The sequence below is a fragment of the Centropristis striata genome, chromosome 21 (assembly GCF_030273125.1).
Source record: "Centropristis striata isolate RG_2023a ecotype Rhode Island chromosome 21, C.striata_1.0, whole genome shotgun sequence".
NCBI classification, from domain to species: domain Eukaryota; kingdom Metazoa; phylum Chordata; class Actinopteri; order Perciformes; family Serranidae; genus Centropristis; species Centropristis striata.
In genome coordinates this window covers 27,557,744-27,576,021 of record NC_081537.1, presented here as the reverse complement: position 1 = coordinate 27,576,021, position 18,278 = coordinate 27,557,744, and the positions used below count along the sequence as shown (strand labels likewise).

General features: G+C 39.6%; 1 protein-coding gene across 3 annotated transcripts in view; it reads left to right on the top strand.

Annotated features, from left to right (window-relative positions):
* The window catches only part of exoc6 (exocyst complex component 6), a 70,123-nt gene that overhangs the window by 26,831 nt on the left and 25,014 nt on the right, over positions 1-18,278 (top strand). For all 3 annotated transcript variants that reach the window (XM_059324123.1, XM_059324124.1, XM_059324125.1), the window contains exons 4-19: positions 21-111; positions 1,130-1,175; positions 3,759-3,812; positions 4,324-4,474; positions 4,557-4,712; positions 6,774-6,842; positions 7,901-7,984; positions 9,224-9,270; positions 9,440-9,560; positions 13,229-13,300; positions 13,415-13,512; positions 14,562-14,667; positions 15,814-15,923; positions 16,016-16,127; positions 16,208-16,342; positions 17,696-17,875. In XM_059324123.1, the coding sequence (XP_059180106.1) occupies positions 21-111; positions 1,130-1,175; positions 3,759-3,812; positions 4,324-4,474; positions 4,557-4,712; positions 6,774-6,842; positions 7,901-7,984; positions 9,224-9,270; positions 9,440-9,560; positions 13,229-13,300; positions 13,415-13,512; positions 14,562-14,667; positions 15,814-15,923; positions 16,016-16,127; positions 16,208-16,342; positions 17,696-17,875 (1,632 nt within the window). The remainder of the gene's footprint in view (positions 1-20; positions 112-1,129; positions 1,176-3,758; positions 3,813-4,323; positions 4,475-4,556; positions 4,713-6,773; positions 6,843-7,900; positions 7,985-9,223; positions 9,271-9,439; positions 9,561-13,228; positions 13,301-13,414; positions 13,513-14,561; positions 14,668-15,813; positions 15,924-16,015; positions 16,128-16,207; positions 16,343-17,695; positions 17,876-18,278) is intronic.

Below are 18,278 nucleotides of genomic sequence, written 5' to 3'. Positions count from 1 at the left end.
TTGTTACTTCTTTCCCTCAGGTGACAGCTCAGACAGAGGAGGTGATTCGCTGTCGAATCCAGCAGAGGAATATGGCCACCACTGTGGAGAAGCTCCAGCTCTGTATACCAGGTACCACTGCTGCCTGCAATATCATGGTCACTTTAATTCTAGTGTCAATGAGCTGTTAGTGTCACTGGAGTCCATACATGTGTACTTGTGCTCAGGATATGACCAGTTCAACACCTTCAGATCCTGGGCCTGTTGAATGAGAACTCTTCCAGACTTAGTGCAAAGACCTCAATTACTTGAAGGTTTTTCTGGTGCATGAAAAAAAAACACGCATACACACTTACAGTATGAACCGACTGTGTATGTGTGCTCCTGTGCTTCATGTGCAAATGCGCACACGTGTCTCTTATATCTTAAGATGGACTTATCATCCCTGCACCTGCATGGGAGTATATTTGGGGCTTCACCTCTCACAGCTGGCGCATTGGCCTCAAGCTCCATGCCACATGGATAGTTGCAATCAGAGGCAAAAAAGGGATAAATTGCTCCCCCCTTCAAAACTTTAATTTTGTGTTTCTGCTGTAATATCGTTAGTGAATATCTTTTTTGAATCAGACCTTAAGACAGGGCAGATAGCAGTTACAAGTGATTATAAATACTTGGTGCGCCAAATATTGAATATGAGTGAATACAAGTTCTGTTCCCATAGCTGCGATAAGCAACATTATTGTCATGTGTCATTTGACTTACACAAAGCATTGAATAGTAGTGGCTCAAGAGTCGAACCCTGGGGGACACCACATGTCACAGAGCCAATCACCCTTATTGCTCTGATGTCAATCATGTTTTAACCTTTGTTAAACTCAACCTTATTCTTATGCTTTTTCGAAAAGAAGATCCAGAGATAACAACTACTTTGAGATTTATTGACAGACAGATGGCCCTCCTGGTTCTTAGTAGTCTTGTTGATGCTAGTTAGCACTGCGTCGTAGAAATTGTTTTCTTGGGTTGGACTGAAGTCTTACTACTCTATTCCAGTATGTTTTATTTTATATACTTATGTACATGGAAATTGCTCCTCAATAATGCTTCAGTCAGCAAACTCTGCTTCTAACCCTGTGTCCTGTCTCCTTTGCAGTGCTAGAAATGTACAGCAAACTAAAGGAGCAGCTGGAGTCCAAAAGGTATCCATCACACAAAACATTTCATCACAATGTCACTGATGTACAACTGAGATATTAACGGCTTCCAAGAAATGTTAAAGTCTGAATGTTCCCTGATTTATAAAGAATAACTTCATAGAGTCTGATATTATGGCTTTCCTTTTCCTTACCCTGTGCCACTGTGATGTACTGTTGCTACGTCTCTTATACCATTCAACCCACAGAGCCTATTGCAGAATTTTTTCCCCTCCTCCTGAATCTAGTGTCTACTTAATCATAACTTTACAGCAGCTTAAAAATGTTGTTGTTCTCACCTTGCATCAGGGTGTGTCAGTGCACTGTTACATCACTGTTGGGTGTTGTTACAGGTGTACAACAGGGTACAGGTCTTATCACTGCCAGCCATACCCATCAAAATGATAAATGAATGATTGAATAAACACAACAAACTGATCCTTCCCGTATATATGAAACCAAAAGCATCGAAAAGCACATATTAATGTCATAAAATATGAATAGCCTACATATACAAGGTAGAGCAAACAATGGAAATTAACAATGAGGGCAGTAAAAAAACAAAAATATATGCATCATTTCTTGTCATTTAACACACAACTGTATATCCCACAAGTCAATTCACAAGTAAGTAGTCAAAAAGGTATTCAGTTAAAGCCCGATCCTCAAGTCCTGATCAAATCTGTCATCAGTAAGGATGACCAGACTGCTAACCACAATAGGCATTAAAAGGCTGCTCTGCAACCTGGTATGAAGTTACGTCTAAGTAAATGTAAATATTACTCAATGGTCAAAACTTATTTTTCTGTTGTCTCTTCTAGAGAAGTGTAGACAGTAGGGTTATCACGATACTAAAATTTTCAACTCGATACCGATACTCAGGAAAATATTCGATACTCTATACCATTTCCGATACCACAAGGATAAAAACAAAGACCCCAAAATCTAACAGAAATATTTTTATTAACAAGAAAAATGCAACATGTAGAAATTAACAGAACCACAGGTTAAATATTTATAATAAAAAACAATAATAAACAACAAAAAGAAACTGCAACTATGATAACAAGCTTCAGGTCTGAGGTAGTGCAAAAAATAAATAAATACAATAAACAATAACTATAACAATTAGAACAATATTTTGAGGTTGTATGGTTTAGCTGCTTAATAAGTTGTTGGATCGATACTTTTGAAAATGAGTATCGTATCCGGATACAACGTTTTAGTATCGATGCTTTTTTGAGTATGGATACTTTTGACAACCCTAGTAGACAAACAGAAAAAAAGCTGGGTAATCAAACATCCTACCAAACCAATCTGCAATATCATCCAGTATCCATGATGCTGGTTTCCACTGCTGTGTGGGTTTGATTGAGCTTCATTTTTACCCCATGAACTTCATGTTTGGTCGTATCTGTATAAAGAGGGGAGGGGAGTTCACTTTGGACAGGAAAATAATGACCCTTTCTTGTTCATTACTGTGTACCAAAGGAAGAGGCCATTCACTGGCAGGACAATTGACCCTCAGTGTGCCCTTGTTCACAACAAGGCCCCCTCACTGCAGCTCTGTCACGGCCCACAGCCAATCCAAGGCAATTAGACCATGCCGGCCACCTTGTGGGATTTGTGGTCGGAGCAAGTTGAAGCACTAATGACATAGCCTTTACTGTACACTTACAATCAATTGGAATGAGTTTGTTTGCCACAAATGCACATTATTTTCTGTCCCGTATGTGCCAATGCCCAGGTCACATCCTGTTCAGCGCCCTGCGTCCTGGTGCTCTGCACTCTGACGAACCTTTTCACTGTACAGTTTATGAGGCTGTCTTCTGTTCATGTGTATACAACACATTTTACACTCACTGACCGACCAATTAGATCCCTTCACAGCCCGCCTATCAGCCTAATGATGGGAGCTCAGCACACTGACCCAAGGCTGAACCCTTGTGATGTGTGCACACCATAAAAGACCACAATATCTTTATAACACAGGTAGCCGAATGGCGTTGACAATGTAATATCATATATCTCTCCATGGCAAGCATTACATACATAGAGCTCTGCATTTGGCTAGTTAGGCTGTGAAAGGAGAGCAGTTGGTGCATCAGAGGGGGGTCTCAAGGAAACGGCACTGTCCCAACATATTTTAATACACTGGTCACAATCATAATAGATAAGTCTTAAGTGCAGGTGCTGAGAGCATCTTAAGTCATTCCTGAACATTGGGACTCATCCACCACTATCTGAAGTTTTCTTTTTAAATTTGTTGTTAAGAAAGTTCATAAGAAAAGTCTAGCTCTGATTCATGAAGGTGATCTTAAACTTGTAGAATTGTTTGTACATCTGTCCTTACAATAATGAATCCCACTTCCTTGTAAACTGAAAGGATGTGTCAAACCTAATTAGCAAACATAAACCTCCAGCCAATCCACATAAGAAGGCATGCGACTGTAGTTACGTGTGCACACTCACACACAGAAGTTGAAAAGAAAAGTTGAGCGAAATAAGTTAAGAATGCCAAGTTGTGAGGTTAAAACACCGTAGCTGTGCATTGCATCCCAACTGAAGCTACACTCTTTGTCTCTGCAGATATTATGCTGCGTTGAAAACCATGGAGCAGCTGGAGAAAGTCTTCATTCCCAGGTAGGTTTGTACTAGGTTCACTCAACTAAAAATACTTTGAGTAAACATGATATTAACCCCCTGCATGGCTCTGAAATGTTTGTCGACTGCTTAGATTCACAGTTATTAAAATATTCCTTTGGTGACATATGATGAAAACCAGTGGTACAGTGTTATAAATCTCTTAACATACATCATAACCCACTTAGATGATGATGCTTACTGTGTCATCACCTCAACCAAAAAATCACTTAAATTACATTTTAATATATTATTCATAGAGTTCTCTTGAAAAATAATATGGCATCTATTTTAAACTGTAACTGTACAAAATCATTTATTTTTGATTGATGCGTCACATGGAAAACTAGTCAGAAAGCAGCAGTGTGATACTCACCCAACCCCAACATGATATCATCGTCTATCATGATGACATCATTGCATTGCATTGCATCATCATCTCCCAACCCTAGATTAGGTAGGACTTTTTAAAGTGGACACCATTGGACTGGTTCTGTTGTGTCTCCTGCAGGGTTAGTCAGTACAGGTTCTGTCAGATCATGGCAGAAAACCTGCCCAGACTAAGAGAGGAGATTAAGGAGATCTCCATGTCAGACCTCAAGGACTTCCTGGAGAGCATCAGAAAACACTCTGACAAGGTTGGAGAGACTGCCATGAGACAGGTATGAGAGTTTCCTTTTTTTTTACAATTCCAACAATAGATTTATCAGCTCATTGATCTGTCTTTGTTGTTTGTCCCTCCAGGCACAACAGCACAGGACCTTTAACAGTGCAGTGGCCAAGCAGGCCACCGTGGGCCACTACACCAAGCCTGTGTACTCCCTCAACGGACAGACACACACTCACAATGGCCTGATGATGGACGACGACACAGGAGATGAGGAGGAAGCAGATGAAGAGGTACGGAAACATTTAGTGTCTTAGGGTGGGACATACCTGCTCATGCAATGGTAAGTGTTTTCATCTTTTCATGAGCTGTGTTCCATGGGTTGCCTCTGACTACAGAGTATTTAGTTTGCTTTTTCATATATGATGACAGCTAAATTTTAGGGCCGGGACTTCAACGCGTTAATTAAGATTAATTAATTACACAATAATGAACGCGTTAAAAAATTGACGCATTTTAATCGCACTTATTTTTGCACCGCGGAACATTTCTCACTGGATGAGTTTCAGGCGGACCAGTTATACTGGAGCACCAACTAGCGTTCATGAGTTCAGACAACAACAAACCACAGTGAACATGAAGGAAGAAGCTGATGAGACGCTTTGGTTGGCCTCGTGGATGATGGGACATTTTGTTACAAAAAACGAACGGATGGAAGCATTGATAAGAGCATGGTTGTGTTGCTATGCAACAAGGAATTCACATATCACCGCAGCACATCGAGCCTCAAGTATCACCTCAATACAAAACATATAGCAGCTAGCGGCTAGTGTGGTAGCTAGCGTGGATTGTGTTTTACTTAAAAAACCAAAGTATTCTAGTTTACAGAAGGTCTGCCTACCTATAGGCTACCTGAATTTCTGAAATGTACAATATTTCTAAATATGCTATTGCTACACTTAATGGCAAAAATTGAAACTGGTCTGTTGGACTTGAACAAAACTAAACAATATTTTTGTTGCTTAAGCTTATGTATTCAGTCGGTATTCAATGGTATACTAAAAATCCATGTGAAAAAAATTACTTCTCACTGTTCACAGGTCAAATATTTATATGCGATTAAAATGCGATTAATTTCGATTAATTAATTACAAAGCCTCTAATTAATTAGATTAATTTTTTTAATCAAGTCCAGGCCCTACTAAATTAAAAAATGCAGGTAGAGTTTTTTAGCTGAGGCATGAGGCATTCTGTTTTGGGGTTTTCTGTTGGCTGTGCCATTCTGTTGAACGTTGAACTGTTGAACACCTGGATGGAACTTTTTCTTTTATTTGACACAAAATTCCACTTGGACTCAAGGATGAACTGATTGGATTTTGGCGGTCAGAGCTCAAGGTGACATCACTGTGACCTGAAATCCATCCCATTCTTGTGATCCCTATATCTCAGTGATACCTGGAGGGAATTTCCTCAAATTTCACGAAAAAAGTCTGCTTGGACTCAAGGATGAACTGGTTCGATTTAGGAGGACAAAGGTCAAGGTGACCGTGATCTCATGTCTATCTCATTCGTGTGAATGTGATATCTCAGTAATATCTGAAGGGAATATCCTAAAATTTGGCTTAAACCTCCATTTGGACTCAAGGATGAACTGATTACAATTTGATTATCAAAGGCCAAGGTTGCTGGGACCTGCCCAATTCTCATGAACACGATATCTCAGGAACAGCTGGAGGGAACTTCTTCAAATTCGGCACAAATGTCAACCTGGACTCAAGGATGAACTGATTATGTTTTGGAAGTCAAAGGTCACTATGCCCTCACGTCCATCCCATTCTCCTGAGTGCGATATCAGTAATGCTTGAGGGAATTTTGTAAATCACGTTATCCAAAATCACATTAAGTCAGATACTGAAATGGTGACACTTGTGAGGTGTGATTGCATAGATCTTCTTTGCAGAAGCTGCTGGGTTGAAGATCGGAGTGAACAATCCAATTTGAAGCTTCTTAGTAGACATTGCTTCATATGGATGTTGCTGCAGTCATGGCTGCTAATGAGTTTGTACAGACTTGGATGTAGACTGTAACTTGACAGTTTGGTGCAGGCATACAATTGTAGTTTCTATTTCTAATTCTAGTTCTGTTATATGAATGTCATGGCTTTCTCGGTATTAAGTCTATATACTGAATATAGGTATATGAATCGAGAGAATGTTGTCAAGCACTACATTTATTTGCCATAATGTAGGTAGTTCATTTTCGTATTGTTCTACTTTTCATTGTTGCGGTGTATTTAGAATTAATATTAAGAAAATGTTTTAAGAAATATTTGTTTCCTCATCTGTGTCTCACAGGTTCTCACAGCTCAGGACCTGGTGGACTTCTCACCTGTCTACAGGTGTTTACACATTTACACTGTGCTGGTAGGTGTCTCTCTGTTTCTCTCACACACTCATCCACAAAGGAGTCATAGGAGCGATGTGGTGTAGCAGCAGAATTTAACATGATGAATAAAAGACCTACTCAAGGACAATTTCTATAGGATCTCTATGCCAATGTACCAGCTCACTCTGTACTGATGACTTCACCACAGAGTTTACTGACATTCATTTCCAATTTATTTCCATCATAACTGAACAGTTACATCATATTGACCCAAGGCCTATTCATACTGAATACTGCATTTCTCTGCTCATTTCAGATTGATACCTTAAAAACGTAGTAGTAATGTGTGTTTATTTCCTAAAATTGCTTAAATAATGAATATGTAAAAAAAAATACAATAATATTGGGGGATTTAATAAAATCTAAAATGTAATTAAATATATTTCCTTGAATTAAGTGTGTTTGGATTTTATAATTTAAATGAAAATGAAATAATACGGTGCAGTAAGCTAGTATTCACATTGTTTTTCTTAAAGGAATTTTGCCTAAATATGGAACAATAAGTACATTTTTATGTAAGCCCTCTGATCATGACATCATAAGTCCATATGTTGACAGAGAAAGGGCAAACAGGATTTCTCAATCATGTATGTCATCAATTACAACTTAACAGGAAAACTTCTGGAAATATTCTGATAACGTAATTGTTGCCAAATGACACCATGTCATCGAGGGTCTCATATACTATTCTATATCTTATTTTCCTTTTTCACCAAAAAACACAAGAGTGACGTTTTAACATTGAGCCTCTATGATAAAAGTTTTAGAAAAGCTGCATTACTACATTTTCAAATGTACATGGCTTAGGAGTTTTTATCTTTGTCCACTGTGATTTACAATTGTACCCACTTTGCTCAGAGATCCATAGTTCTGTAAAGGATATGCCAGTGCAGCCATTTTTACAATGCCTTATTATTGTTTGTATTAAGAGTATAAAGACTATCTGACTTTGAATAACAAGACTAATTCTGATCTTTTCTGGTATTTTCTGTAACTTAGAGAGGTTTTTAAGTCTGTTTTATTTCTGTGTCTGAAGGGCGACCGAGAAACATTTGAGAACTACTACAGGAAACAGAGGAAAAAACAGGCCCGACTAGTGCTGCAGCCACAGGCTAACATGGTGAGCAACTGGCTAATATAGTGTCATGAAACACACGGGTAATGCATGTTTATGGGATTCAAAAAAACTAATTTAATTTGTAGTCCATACACTTAACACATCCACATTGCTGTTGATTATTGATGAAAACTCTCATTGTGTAAATATTTGGTGAAAGCACCAATAGTAAACCCTACAATATCTTCACAATATTGATATTGAGGTATTTGGTCAAAAATGTTGAGATGTTTGATTTTTTACACCTAGCACTAGTATGCTATCAGAGAAAGACGGAGATAAAAAAACGTATTTAGTATTTTGCTGTTTGGAAACCAGTCGTTAGGTTTGGGATGTTGAAGGTTCACTGAACACACCAACAATGACCGTTTGCAAAACAATACTTGCTCACAAATGCAATACCATGTGATGATGACATACCGTATTTCCTCAATTTAAAGCCGGGCCCCTATTAATTACCGGCCTCATTTAGTAACCGGGTGTAAAAACAATTTCTAGCAAATAAAAGCCGGCCTCTTTTATAAGCCGGGTGTCTTACCGGTGTTATGTCAAAGTCTGTTCCCCCGTCGATATGTGTCCCCCTTACCTTAACCTGCACCAACCTGACCCCTGACCCCAACCAGTCCTCCTTTAAGTTGTTAACATGAGACCAAGTTTACCTTAACCCCAAACAGTTCTCTCTACAAGGCCTAACCTTAAACTTAAATCCTAACTCCAACCGTGGAGGTGATGCTACGGAGAACACCGTTCAGGAAACATCGTTTGACGGGTAAAAGATTTCGACACAACACCTGTATTTTGAAGTTTGGCCACATGAGTTAGTACTGTAGGTAATAATGGTTGTTTCTCCCGCTGTCCTAGTCATTCTCTGTAAAGTCGAGCCGTTTACGCACGTTCTTCTGGGCTTTTTAGTAGTTTAGACATTTTAAATCCTGCTTAAAATGAACATTCAGCGTGCTGTTCATTGTTTGTTTACATCCGAGTACTTCCAATATGGCCGACATCCGGGTAACTGACTACAATGCGCTGTGTAAAACACTCTAAAAAGTGCCGGTCAGAGCTGCTCTGATTTTCTTTTTTTAATAAAAGCCTCCTTCAAATAATAGCCTGCCCCTATTATTAGCCGGATCCCAAACTGATTTTTTATTAATAGAAGCCCCGGCTACTATTTGAGGAAATACAGTATCTAATATTTGATGCATTCATGTACTGTGTGTAAACATGGCTTTTTTGTGTGACCAGCACGAGACAGTGGAAGGCTACAGAAGATACTTTAATCAGATTGTTGGGTAAGATGTTCCACACAATTTTAATTTACTGTCAGTGAGCAGAATCTTATCTTTAACATTACATTCTGTTTAATTAGTGTGTTTGATCAAATTTGTGTCTCTCAGTTCTGTTCCTCCCAGTGTGAACATAAATAAAAGTACTGAGATGTGTGTGTTTTCTGTGTGTCAGGTTCTTTGTCGTGGAGGACCATATCCTCCATGCCACGCGGGGGCTGGTGACCAGAGCTTTCACTGATGAATTGTGGAACATGGCCCTGTCCAAGATCATCGCTGTGCTCCGCACACACTCTGTAGGCCCTCACACACGCACACACACACGTGCACGAACACATACACAAGCAGCAGGGAGTGGGCTGTGAATGAGAAGGAGACTGTTTAGAGTTAATAGAGATAATAGAGCCTGCTGTGGATCTATTTATCCTGGAAGAACCTTCATTCACTAGCTGATACACACACATACACAACAGTGTGGAGGTCAGCGCACCCACAAACACACTAATGATGTCACTCTCAAGAGAAAAGGTCAAAACACACATACGCATGCTGCCAAAGAGGAGGTCATTGGGGCCTTAATGAGAGACAGATTGCAACAATAACAGCAGATTAAGGAGGCATATTCCTGACCGCTGGGCTCCAGTCAGTTGTAAATGACCCAGAGGATTATGCTAACAGGCCAGAGAATGGGCCGCACAGCGTGGGGTGAGAAGACTAACAAAGGCCCTGGTCTCCCCCCTGGCCTCCAGCCCCTCTGCTGGGCCCTGACACAGGCAGCTCCACACTGCCAGGGTCCTGCCCTTACAACCCCTGCATGGTCAGCCCACTGGGAGAAAGTCTTTTTTTACAAATCTGTCCATGAGCCGGTCCACTTCTCATTCAGTGAAAGAATGTTTCCAAAAACTACAGTCCCCATAGAGAATTTATTTATATTTGGCCCTCACTAAAAAACTACATAAATGTAGACATTAATTACATGATTAAATGGGACGGGTTTTTTAAATTTGCTTCTGTTTTTATCAGGTAGATGGGTTAAGAATTTACTGGCTTGCACAAAATTTATTTTGGCCCTGACCAGAAATGCAAATAATATTAAGAAGGAATTAAATAGTTAATTAAATGAGAAACTTATATTTCTAATATTCCTATTACTTTTAAATTAGCTTCTTTTTTTTTTAAAATGTATTAACATTTTGTATTAATTCCTCTATTTACTTTTCTGTTTGATTTTCCTTTTTATTTATTGATTGATAGATTGATTGTTTGATCGACTGAGTCATTTTTTAAATTCAAATTATTTTTCTATTTATTTTCTATTTTTCTATTTTTTAAATAATATTACTCCACAACCTAAGTTCAGATAAGCAGTTAAGGATAATGAATTAATACATTTATTTATCAATGAATACATTTTTAAATACATTTTTATTTCACCCAAACAACTTAATTCCATATTATTTTCGTATTTTTTCTTTGTGCATTTCTTCTTCATTATACAAATGAGAGGGCTGTGATGAAGTGTCATGGGGTCAACTTTGCACCTATTGGTTGATCGACATCAGAGTGCACAGCAGGCAGACTCACTACAGACAGGGCTACCTATATATATATATATATATATATATATATATATATATTTAATAGCGTATTGATGTATTTATCAAGTCATTTATTTTTTTATTTTGTGAGCTTCCATCCTCCATTGTATTAACTCACTTTTTTCAAGCATTGGCCCGATCAGGGTAATGGCTAATTGTATTAACTGCCCACATGTAACTTTTTACTGACCCCTGGTCATCAGGCAGTCTTTATTGTTGAACTAAAAGGTCTTCATACTGTTTCTTCTCACATTTAAAAAAAACCGACAAATCCCTCACACACAATTGCTATCACTTCATGAATACAGCTTTATAGGACGCCCTCATACTGACTGAAACATAAAAACCTACTCACATATAGCCTGGATCAAAACATTGAACATGCAGACTAATAAAACTGTCAAACTGGTGAGATACATTCCTGCCACTGCTTTGATTTGCTGCTATGTAGTTCAGTCTCCAGCTGATTGTTGGTGTGTGGATGTGTGTGTCTGAGTAAACAAAGAGGCAGGCGACCGCTGCTTTACGTCAAATCTCAGGCTGTGTTCATTTACTCTGTTGATTTACACACTCCTGTGTTTGGCAGGATCCTTGTGTCGGTGTTTAGGGACTCAACTGTGCTGCTTTTCAGGGTCATAAATCACTCTGCACTCCAGAAAAATGGAGAGTCTTTGTTGGTGTTGATTGACCCTTGGCTAAGCCCCGCCCCCCTCACTTACTGTTGCTGTGCCATTGAAGCTTTCTATCATAGCACTTTATGTACGCAGTTTACAGAGATAACTGTGGAATATTTGTAAGTGAAATCACGGAAATTTGGAGAAATTCAGCTCTAACCAAAATGACAACTTTGTTCACTAATTTACTGTTTCCTACATAATTAGGAATACTAAAAGAGTGTTTACTTTACAGTATGGGGTAATTTTAAGAAACATCCTTTTAATTCAGATGTAGGATTGCACAGCTGTATTGTAAACATCCTTAAAATGTGACGCTGCTTCTTAGTAGAAAATTGAAACTCCAGAAAACTGCCACCAGGGGAAAAAAGAAAACCATCTTTCTCCTTTGAAGCGGTAGAAGAAGGAGCCTCCTTGATAATTTCGTCCCCTAGCAAAAAACAGAAAAATGGTCAAAAGCTGCTGTGTGGTGAAATGTACTGCTAAGTTAAAGAACCCAGAAGCTAACGTTAGCTTGCTAACATATAGCTAACATTAGCTTCCTAACAGCCAACTTGTCCTTTCTGCGAAACATAGAGTGCTAAAAAAATCATGATATGCTTAAATCTAAGACATTTTGTTAGCGTTTCTGCCCATAGTTGACTAAAAGTTAATGTTAAATATACTTTCAGGAGTTTTCCCCATTGTAACTGCTGCTGTCTCATGTCTGTATACGTCTGTATCCACTTATGTCCTCGTGAAAACATTTTTTTCAACTCTGCAGTTTATAAAAACGTAGTTCTGGAAAGTGGTGGAAAAAGTATTCAGAACCCTTACTTAAGTGAAAGTACTGATACCACACTGTAAAATTACTCCACTATAGGGTAAAAGTCCTGCATTCAAAACTTACTGATGTAAAAGTACAGTATCAGCATCAAAATGTACTAAAAGTACAAAAGTAAAAGTAGTTGTTATGCAGAATGGACCCACTCAGTTTGTTCTATATATTTCAAATATACTTTTAGATTATTTGTTATGATGCATTTTCTAAGCAGCATTTTACTGTCATCCAGGTAGGGTTCATTTTAACGACTTCATATGCTGTTTTGTGGTTTAATTATAATTTAATGCATAATCATGTTGTATTGATCACATCTTTTTTGTGTTAAATCTTGACCAGAAAAGCAACTAGTAGCTAAAGCTAAATGTAGTAGAGTAAAGGGTACAATATTTGCCTCAAAATGTAGCGCAGTAGGGCGTTCCCGATGTGCATACCACAGAGGCCCAGTCCTCGTAAGCGGCCCGGGTTCGAATCCGGCTCGGAGCCCTTTCCCGCATGTCTCCCCCTTTCATTCTCAACATCTCTCCTGTCAATAAAGCTACAAAATGCCCCCCAAAAAAATCTTTTAAAAAAAATGTAGCGAAGTCGAAGTATAAAGTTACATAAAAAAGAAATGCTCAAGTAAAGTACAAGTACCTCAAAACATACTTAAGTACAGTGCTTGAGTAAATGTACCATTTTTCAAAATTGTCAAGGAGACTCCTTCATTCAATAGAAAGTCAATGGAGAGAGATGGTTTGTTCTTGTTCTTATATCATTAACAAATCTTCATAAATAATTGCCATATTATTGTTGCTACTGTTGTCAAAAATGCTTTACTCCACATGCAACTTTTGCATTTTGTTGCTGATTATGATGCTTGTTGTTCCCAGTCCTACTGTGATGACCCAGACCTGGTCCTGGAGCTGAAGAACCTCATAGTCATATTTGCTGACACACTACAGGTTGGTTCAGAGCTCTGCTTCTTTCCAACATATTTTGACTCTAAAGGATGCAGAATAACTGACATTAACAAACTGGATTTTCTGCATGTGTGATGTCTGTGAATGTGTGTACAGGGTTATGGTTTCCCAGTGAACCGGCTGTTTGACCTGCTGTTTGAGGTACGAGACCAGTACAACGAAACTCTGCTGAAGAAGTGGGCACTGGTTTTCAGGTGGGTGATGTGTGTGTGACTGTTGGTCTGTAATTGCATTTCTGTCTTTCTTTCTGTCATTTTCATGGAATTTCATGGATTTTTTTGGAATTAATAAATGTAACAAGTCAAGACTTGTCACATGTTTCTGCCTCTTCCCAATGGTCCTTGAGCCGATCATGCGTGACAAACTTTCTGTCAGTAAAAGTAACCAAATCAAAGTTTAATATCCAGATATTTCTCCAAAGTCATTTTATTATACATGCCTCTTTTAAAATGTTGTTGTTAGTGTTTGCACTAACTAGATCCTTTAAAAACATTAAATTCTACTGGGAAACTGTGATTGACTCCACTGAGACCATCATATACGTGACAAAATATAACCTGGCTGAAATTCAGCCTGTTTACACAGATCTGAGAGGAGAGGTTTGAAGTAGATGTTGTAATGTGAAGCCACAATTTTTATTTTCCCATTAATGGTAATAATTGTGGGCACTTGGAAAAATGTTGTATGTGTAGATTATGTTTTAATTACATTTTTGTGAAATGATAAAGGAAAGAAATTCTACGTGTTGGCAACGTTTTGATATTTTGAGTCATGATTGAGCTGTTTCCATAGATGTGTAGGATTTAAGTACTGCAGTGAGAAACAAGCAAAAATTGAAACTGCCAATTAATTAGTTTTTGTTACTCTTGTAAGATTGTTTCTAAAACCTTAGCGACTTAGTGAAAAAGCTAAATATTATCATCACTACAAGAGCTCTCCATTACGGATTCAACTTCAAAATACATTTAAATGTGTTGTTTCTATCCTAAGTCTCACTTGTTGTGTAACTTTTGGTCCAGGTCAGGTAACTTATTATTTCAGAGAATAATTTAACTGTGTTCAAAGATCAGATTGTTCTCTTAACGCATGTGCAAGTCTCCCTGATGATTGTGACCTTTTTGTCATATTGTGCATGTTGTTTTAGAGAAGTACAAAGACAACTACATCATACTGTGATATTTGTATGAAATATGATGGAAACAATTAAGTACATTCAAACACTAAATTGTGTTATTTTACACAGGGAGATCTTTGAGTTGGACAACTACAGTCCCATCCCAGTGGAGACAGAGGAGGAGTATATACTGGTAGTCAGCCGCTTTCCCTTCCACGATGCTGAGATAGAGAAGGTAAGACCTATATATATATATATATATATATAGGTATGTGTATATATATATATATATATGTATATATATATATATATATATATATATATATATATATATATAACCTATATGTCCAAACAAGGCTTCTAGTTTTGACACACAAATAGAGAGCTAGAAAGTTGGTCTTCAGTTTGTTTTCACAAAACAATGATTAGAAATGTGATCATCGCAAAATATCTACATTTGACTTACATGTTCAAAAATAATAAATGATCAACGCCCCTCCAGTCAAACCCCCTTAAGGCCCCCACACACCGCCCCAACGGGACCCGACGCCTACAAGCTCTTGTCCAACGATTCTGTCGCCTCTCGTCGGACACAGTCAGGTGGAAAAAAGCAGTGAAACACATCGCCACGGCGACTGCCGACTACACAGCAGCCTCTATATTCTGCGCTTGCGCGAGATGCAATAAGTCTCCCTAACAACGGGTGGCGCTAGTCTCGTGACTGTAATCCAAAATATGAAAACAGGAAATGACGTAACGGAGAAACCATAGAAGAAGTAACCATGGAGATTAAAAACAAAGCTCACACAGAATTAAGCTTGTTATTAGTTTTGAGAAGATGTTTTGGACGTTTTGGAAAACAAAGCTTTGCTGCAAATACGGTCGCTCCGGCTGAGCTGATGGTCGCGTTATCTGCTCTCGGACTCGTTCTTGCCCGAAGATAGCAATTAATTAATAGTATCCGCCCCTCCCACACACCGCGCTGATTCGCTAGAGCACCGGCAATCAGATCTGCCCATAGCTAGCATACAGCCAATCAGAGGATCCGAGTCTACTGTCCTGATGGCCGACGCTCCCCGATTAAGCATGTCGAATTGGGCCTGTGAGGCCCGACAGCTTCTGCGATTCCCAGAAGCAGATGAACACGCCAAACAGACGCGTACCCGACGTCGTCCGACCACTCCCGACTGTCCCCGACGCACGACCGTTGGGCCTGTGTGTTCCTTGCTTTAGCCTCCCTTGCCTTCCACAACATTTATATTCATTGAATTGTATCCATGATACAAATGAGTGAGACTTTTCACTGTGGTGTATATCAGATAATCTTCCTCACCATTTAATACTGTTGTTTTCTGTGTTTTGTGTGTGTGTGTGAGAGCAGCAGGACTTTCCAAAGAAGCTGCCAATGTCTCAGTCTGTCCCTCAGATCTACACACAGGTCAAAGAATTAATTTATGCCAGCCTCAAGTTCTCTGAGTCACTACACCGGAGGTTAGTCTCCAACACTTTTTGCCTCTTTGTTGTGAGCCGCTTCAATCTAACTATCTACGCTTGTTAGATTAAAACGTTGTTTGTGTGTTCAGTTCAACAGAGATTGACGACATGTTGCGGAAATCAACCAACCTGCTGCTGACAAGAACGCTCAGCAGCTGTCTGCAAAACCTCATCAAGAAGCCTCACATAGGGCTGACTGAGGTAGGAACAACACACACACTCACACCATCTAGACCAATCATTTAGTCATTTAGTCTGAAGTTGTTACTCTCTTTCTGTAGCTGGTGCAGATCATCATTAACACCACCCACCTGGAGCAGGCCTGCAAGTACCTGGAGGAGTTTATAACAAACATCACCAATGTCTCCCCCGAAACAGTACACACCACAAGACTCTATGGCTTGTCCACGTTCAAGGTAAATGTGGATGTAAATTGTTCTACAGTTTGTGTCTTGTTTCTGACAATCTATCCCTGGAAGACACAGGTTACAGGCTTTGGACTTTGGATTAACCAACACACCTATGACACAGCCAAGAAAAGAACAAAGAGCAGGCAACAATGATGCACGCTTTGTATCATATGGAATAGGTGCCGTGTGTCGTATCTGACAACAAGGGGCGCATCAAAGTGGCGGTATTGGCAGACCTTAGATTGGCTGCACACCCTGTTGTAATTTGCTCTTTCCATATTGCATTTCTGCAATAGTGCTGCAATAGGCGTGTTTCCATTAGGTACTTTTCCCTCTAGTGAGCCGCTATGGGTGTGGCTTGGAAGAGAGGATCCGCCCCAACTCCACCCAACTTCACCGGTTGGCGGCTCAGGTAGCAGCTTACAAAGTACCTGCCTCGGGTAGGTACTTTGTGAGCTGCTACTAAGTGGCGATTTCGTGCATGCGTGATTCATTTGCAGACTGGTTCAAACTGGACGCTGAGGGGTTAACAGCTCCTGCTCTGCTGACTGCAGCTGGGAGAGACTGCTGCCGGAGGACTGGGCCGCTTGTGAATGCTTTGGGACAGCGCCTGCTACTCGTTAAGAAGATTAGGAACGAGTCTCCAAAAGTCTCCAATAACACCAGAAAAAGTCGCTAAATTTGTCGCTAGTCGCTTTTTTGAAAAGAGTTGCTGAAGGGGTCTGAATATAGTGAATGTTGCTAAGTTGGCAACACTGCTTGCCGCGTCGGTCTGTTGTCACATTTGGACTCCGTTGGTTAGTCGCTACAAAAGTACCAGTATGGGAAAAGAGGCCGAGGGGAACTAACTAGTGGGCGGAGCCAAAACACTCATTATGTCTTCGGACATTCATACTGATTTTGCAACGGCGTAATATTGGCGTTCCCAGTCTGTGAATTCAGTCATTGCCGTTGCGGAACGAAGTGGGAGGAGACAGTAGTACAGATGGTACGGGTCTCGTCCCTGTAACGACTGTTACTACCTCTGAAGGCAGCAAAGGGAGCACTTATTGCGCCTCTGGAACATTCAGATTGCAGGCAAAACGTCACAAAGGCATAAAGATTGCATCAGTCTGAAAACGGCTATTGGCTGAGGCCTTCAAAGGCTCTTTGTTGACGCCCAAAAACATCACACCACAGTAAAATAAGAAGAAATTGGGAAAATACAGACCGAGGACAGTGGGTGTTCGGTGATGATTGAGAGGGATGATTTTTATATTGTAAGCATTATTTTAAGGATTTTTTGGGGTATTATATCTTTAAAACACTATATAATCATATTAAGTCTTGTTAAAAAGGCCTATAAAACGTATGTTCCAGGATGCCCGTCATGCAGCGGAGGGAGAGATTTACACCAAACTCAACCAGAAGATCGATGAGTTTATCCAGCTGGCAGACTATGAATGGGGTATGGCCGAGTCGGACGGCCGTGCCTCTGGATACCTCATGGACTTGATCAACTTCCTGCGTTCCACCTTCCAGGTCTTCACACACCTCCCGGTGAGTCTGAGCCGCCTTGCCCTGACCCGTGATCCATTGAACTCAGCAATTTTCTCTTGGAACTGTTGGACATTGTCTTTGTGGTTTTTAGATCCATTTTATCTGCTTCGAATGTCGTGTGGCAGTGACGGTTTTGTTTTCGTTGATAATAGGGATGTGGTCATTCCTTTTTTTTCTTCCTGTTTTCTTTCCAATTTCCCTAAACCCCAACTTTATCTGTTGTTTTGCTACATGTTCATCACATCCCTATTAAAATGTGTCTCTGTTTTTCATTGTGAATTTAAATTTCAACTAAGTATTTGTTCAGTTTGTACTGTCCATATGCATGGTACCTGTGCTGTTACTGACTTGTAGACTGCTTTTGCACATGCTGACATTATCTTCAACAAGACACATTTGGTGA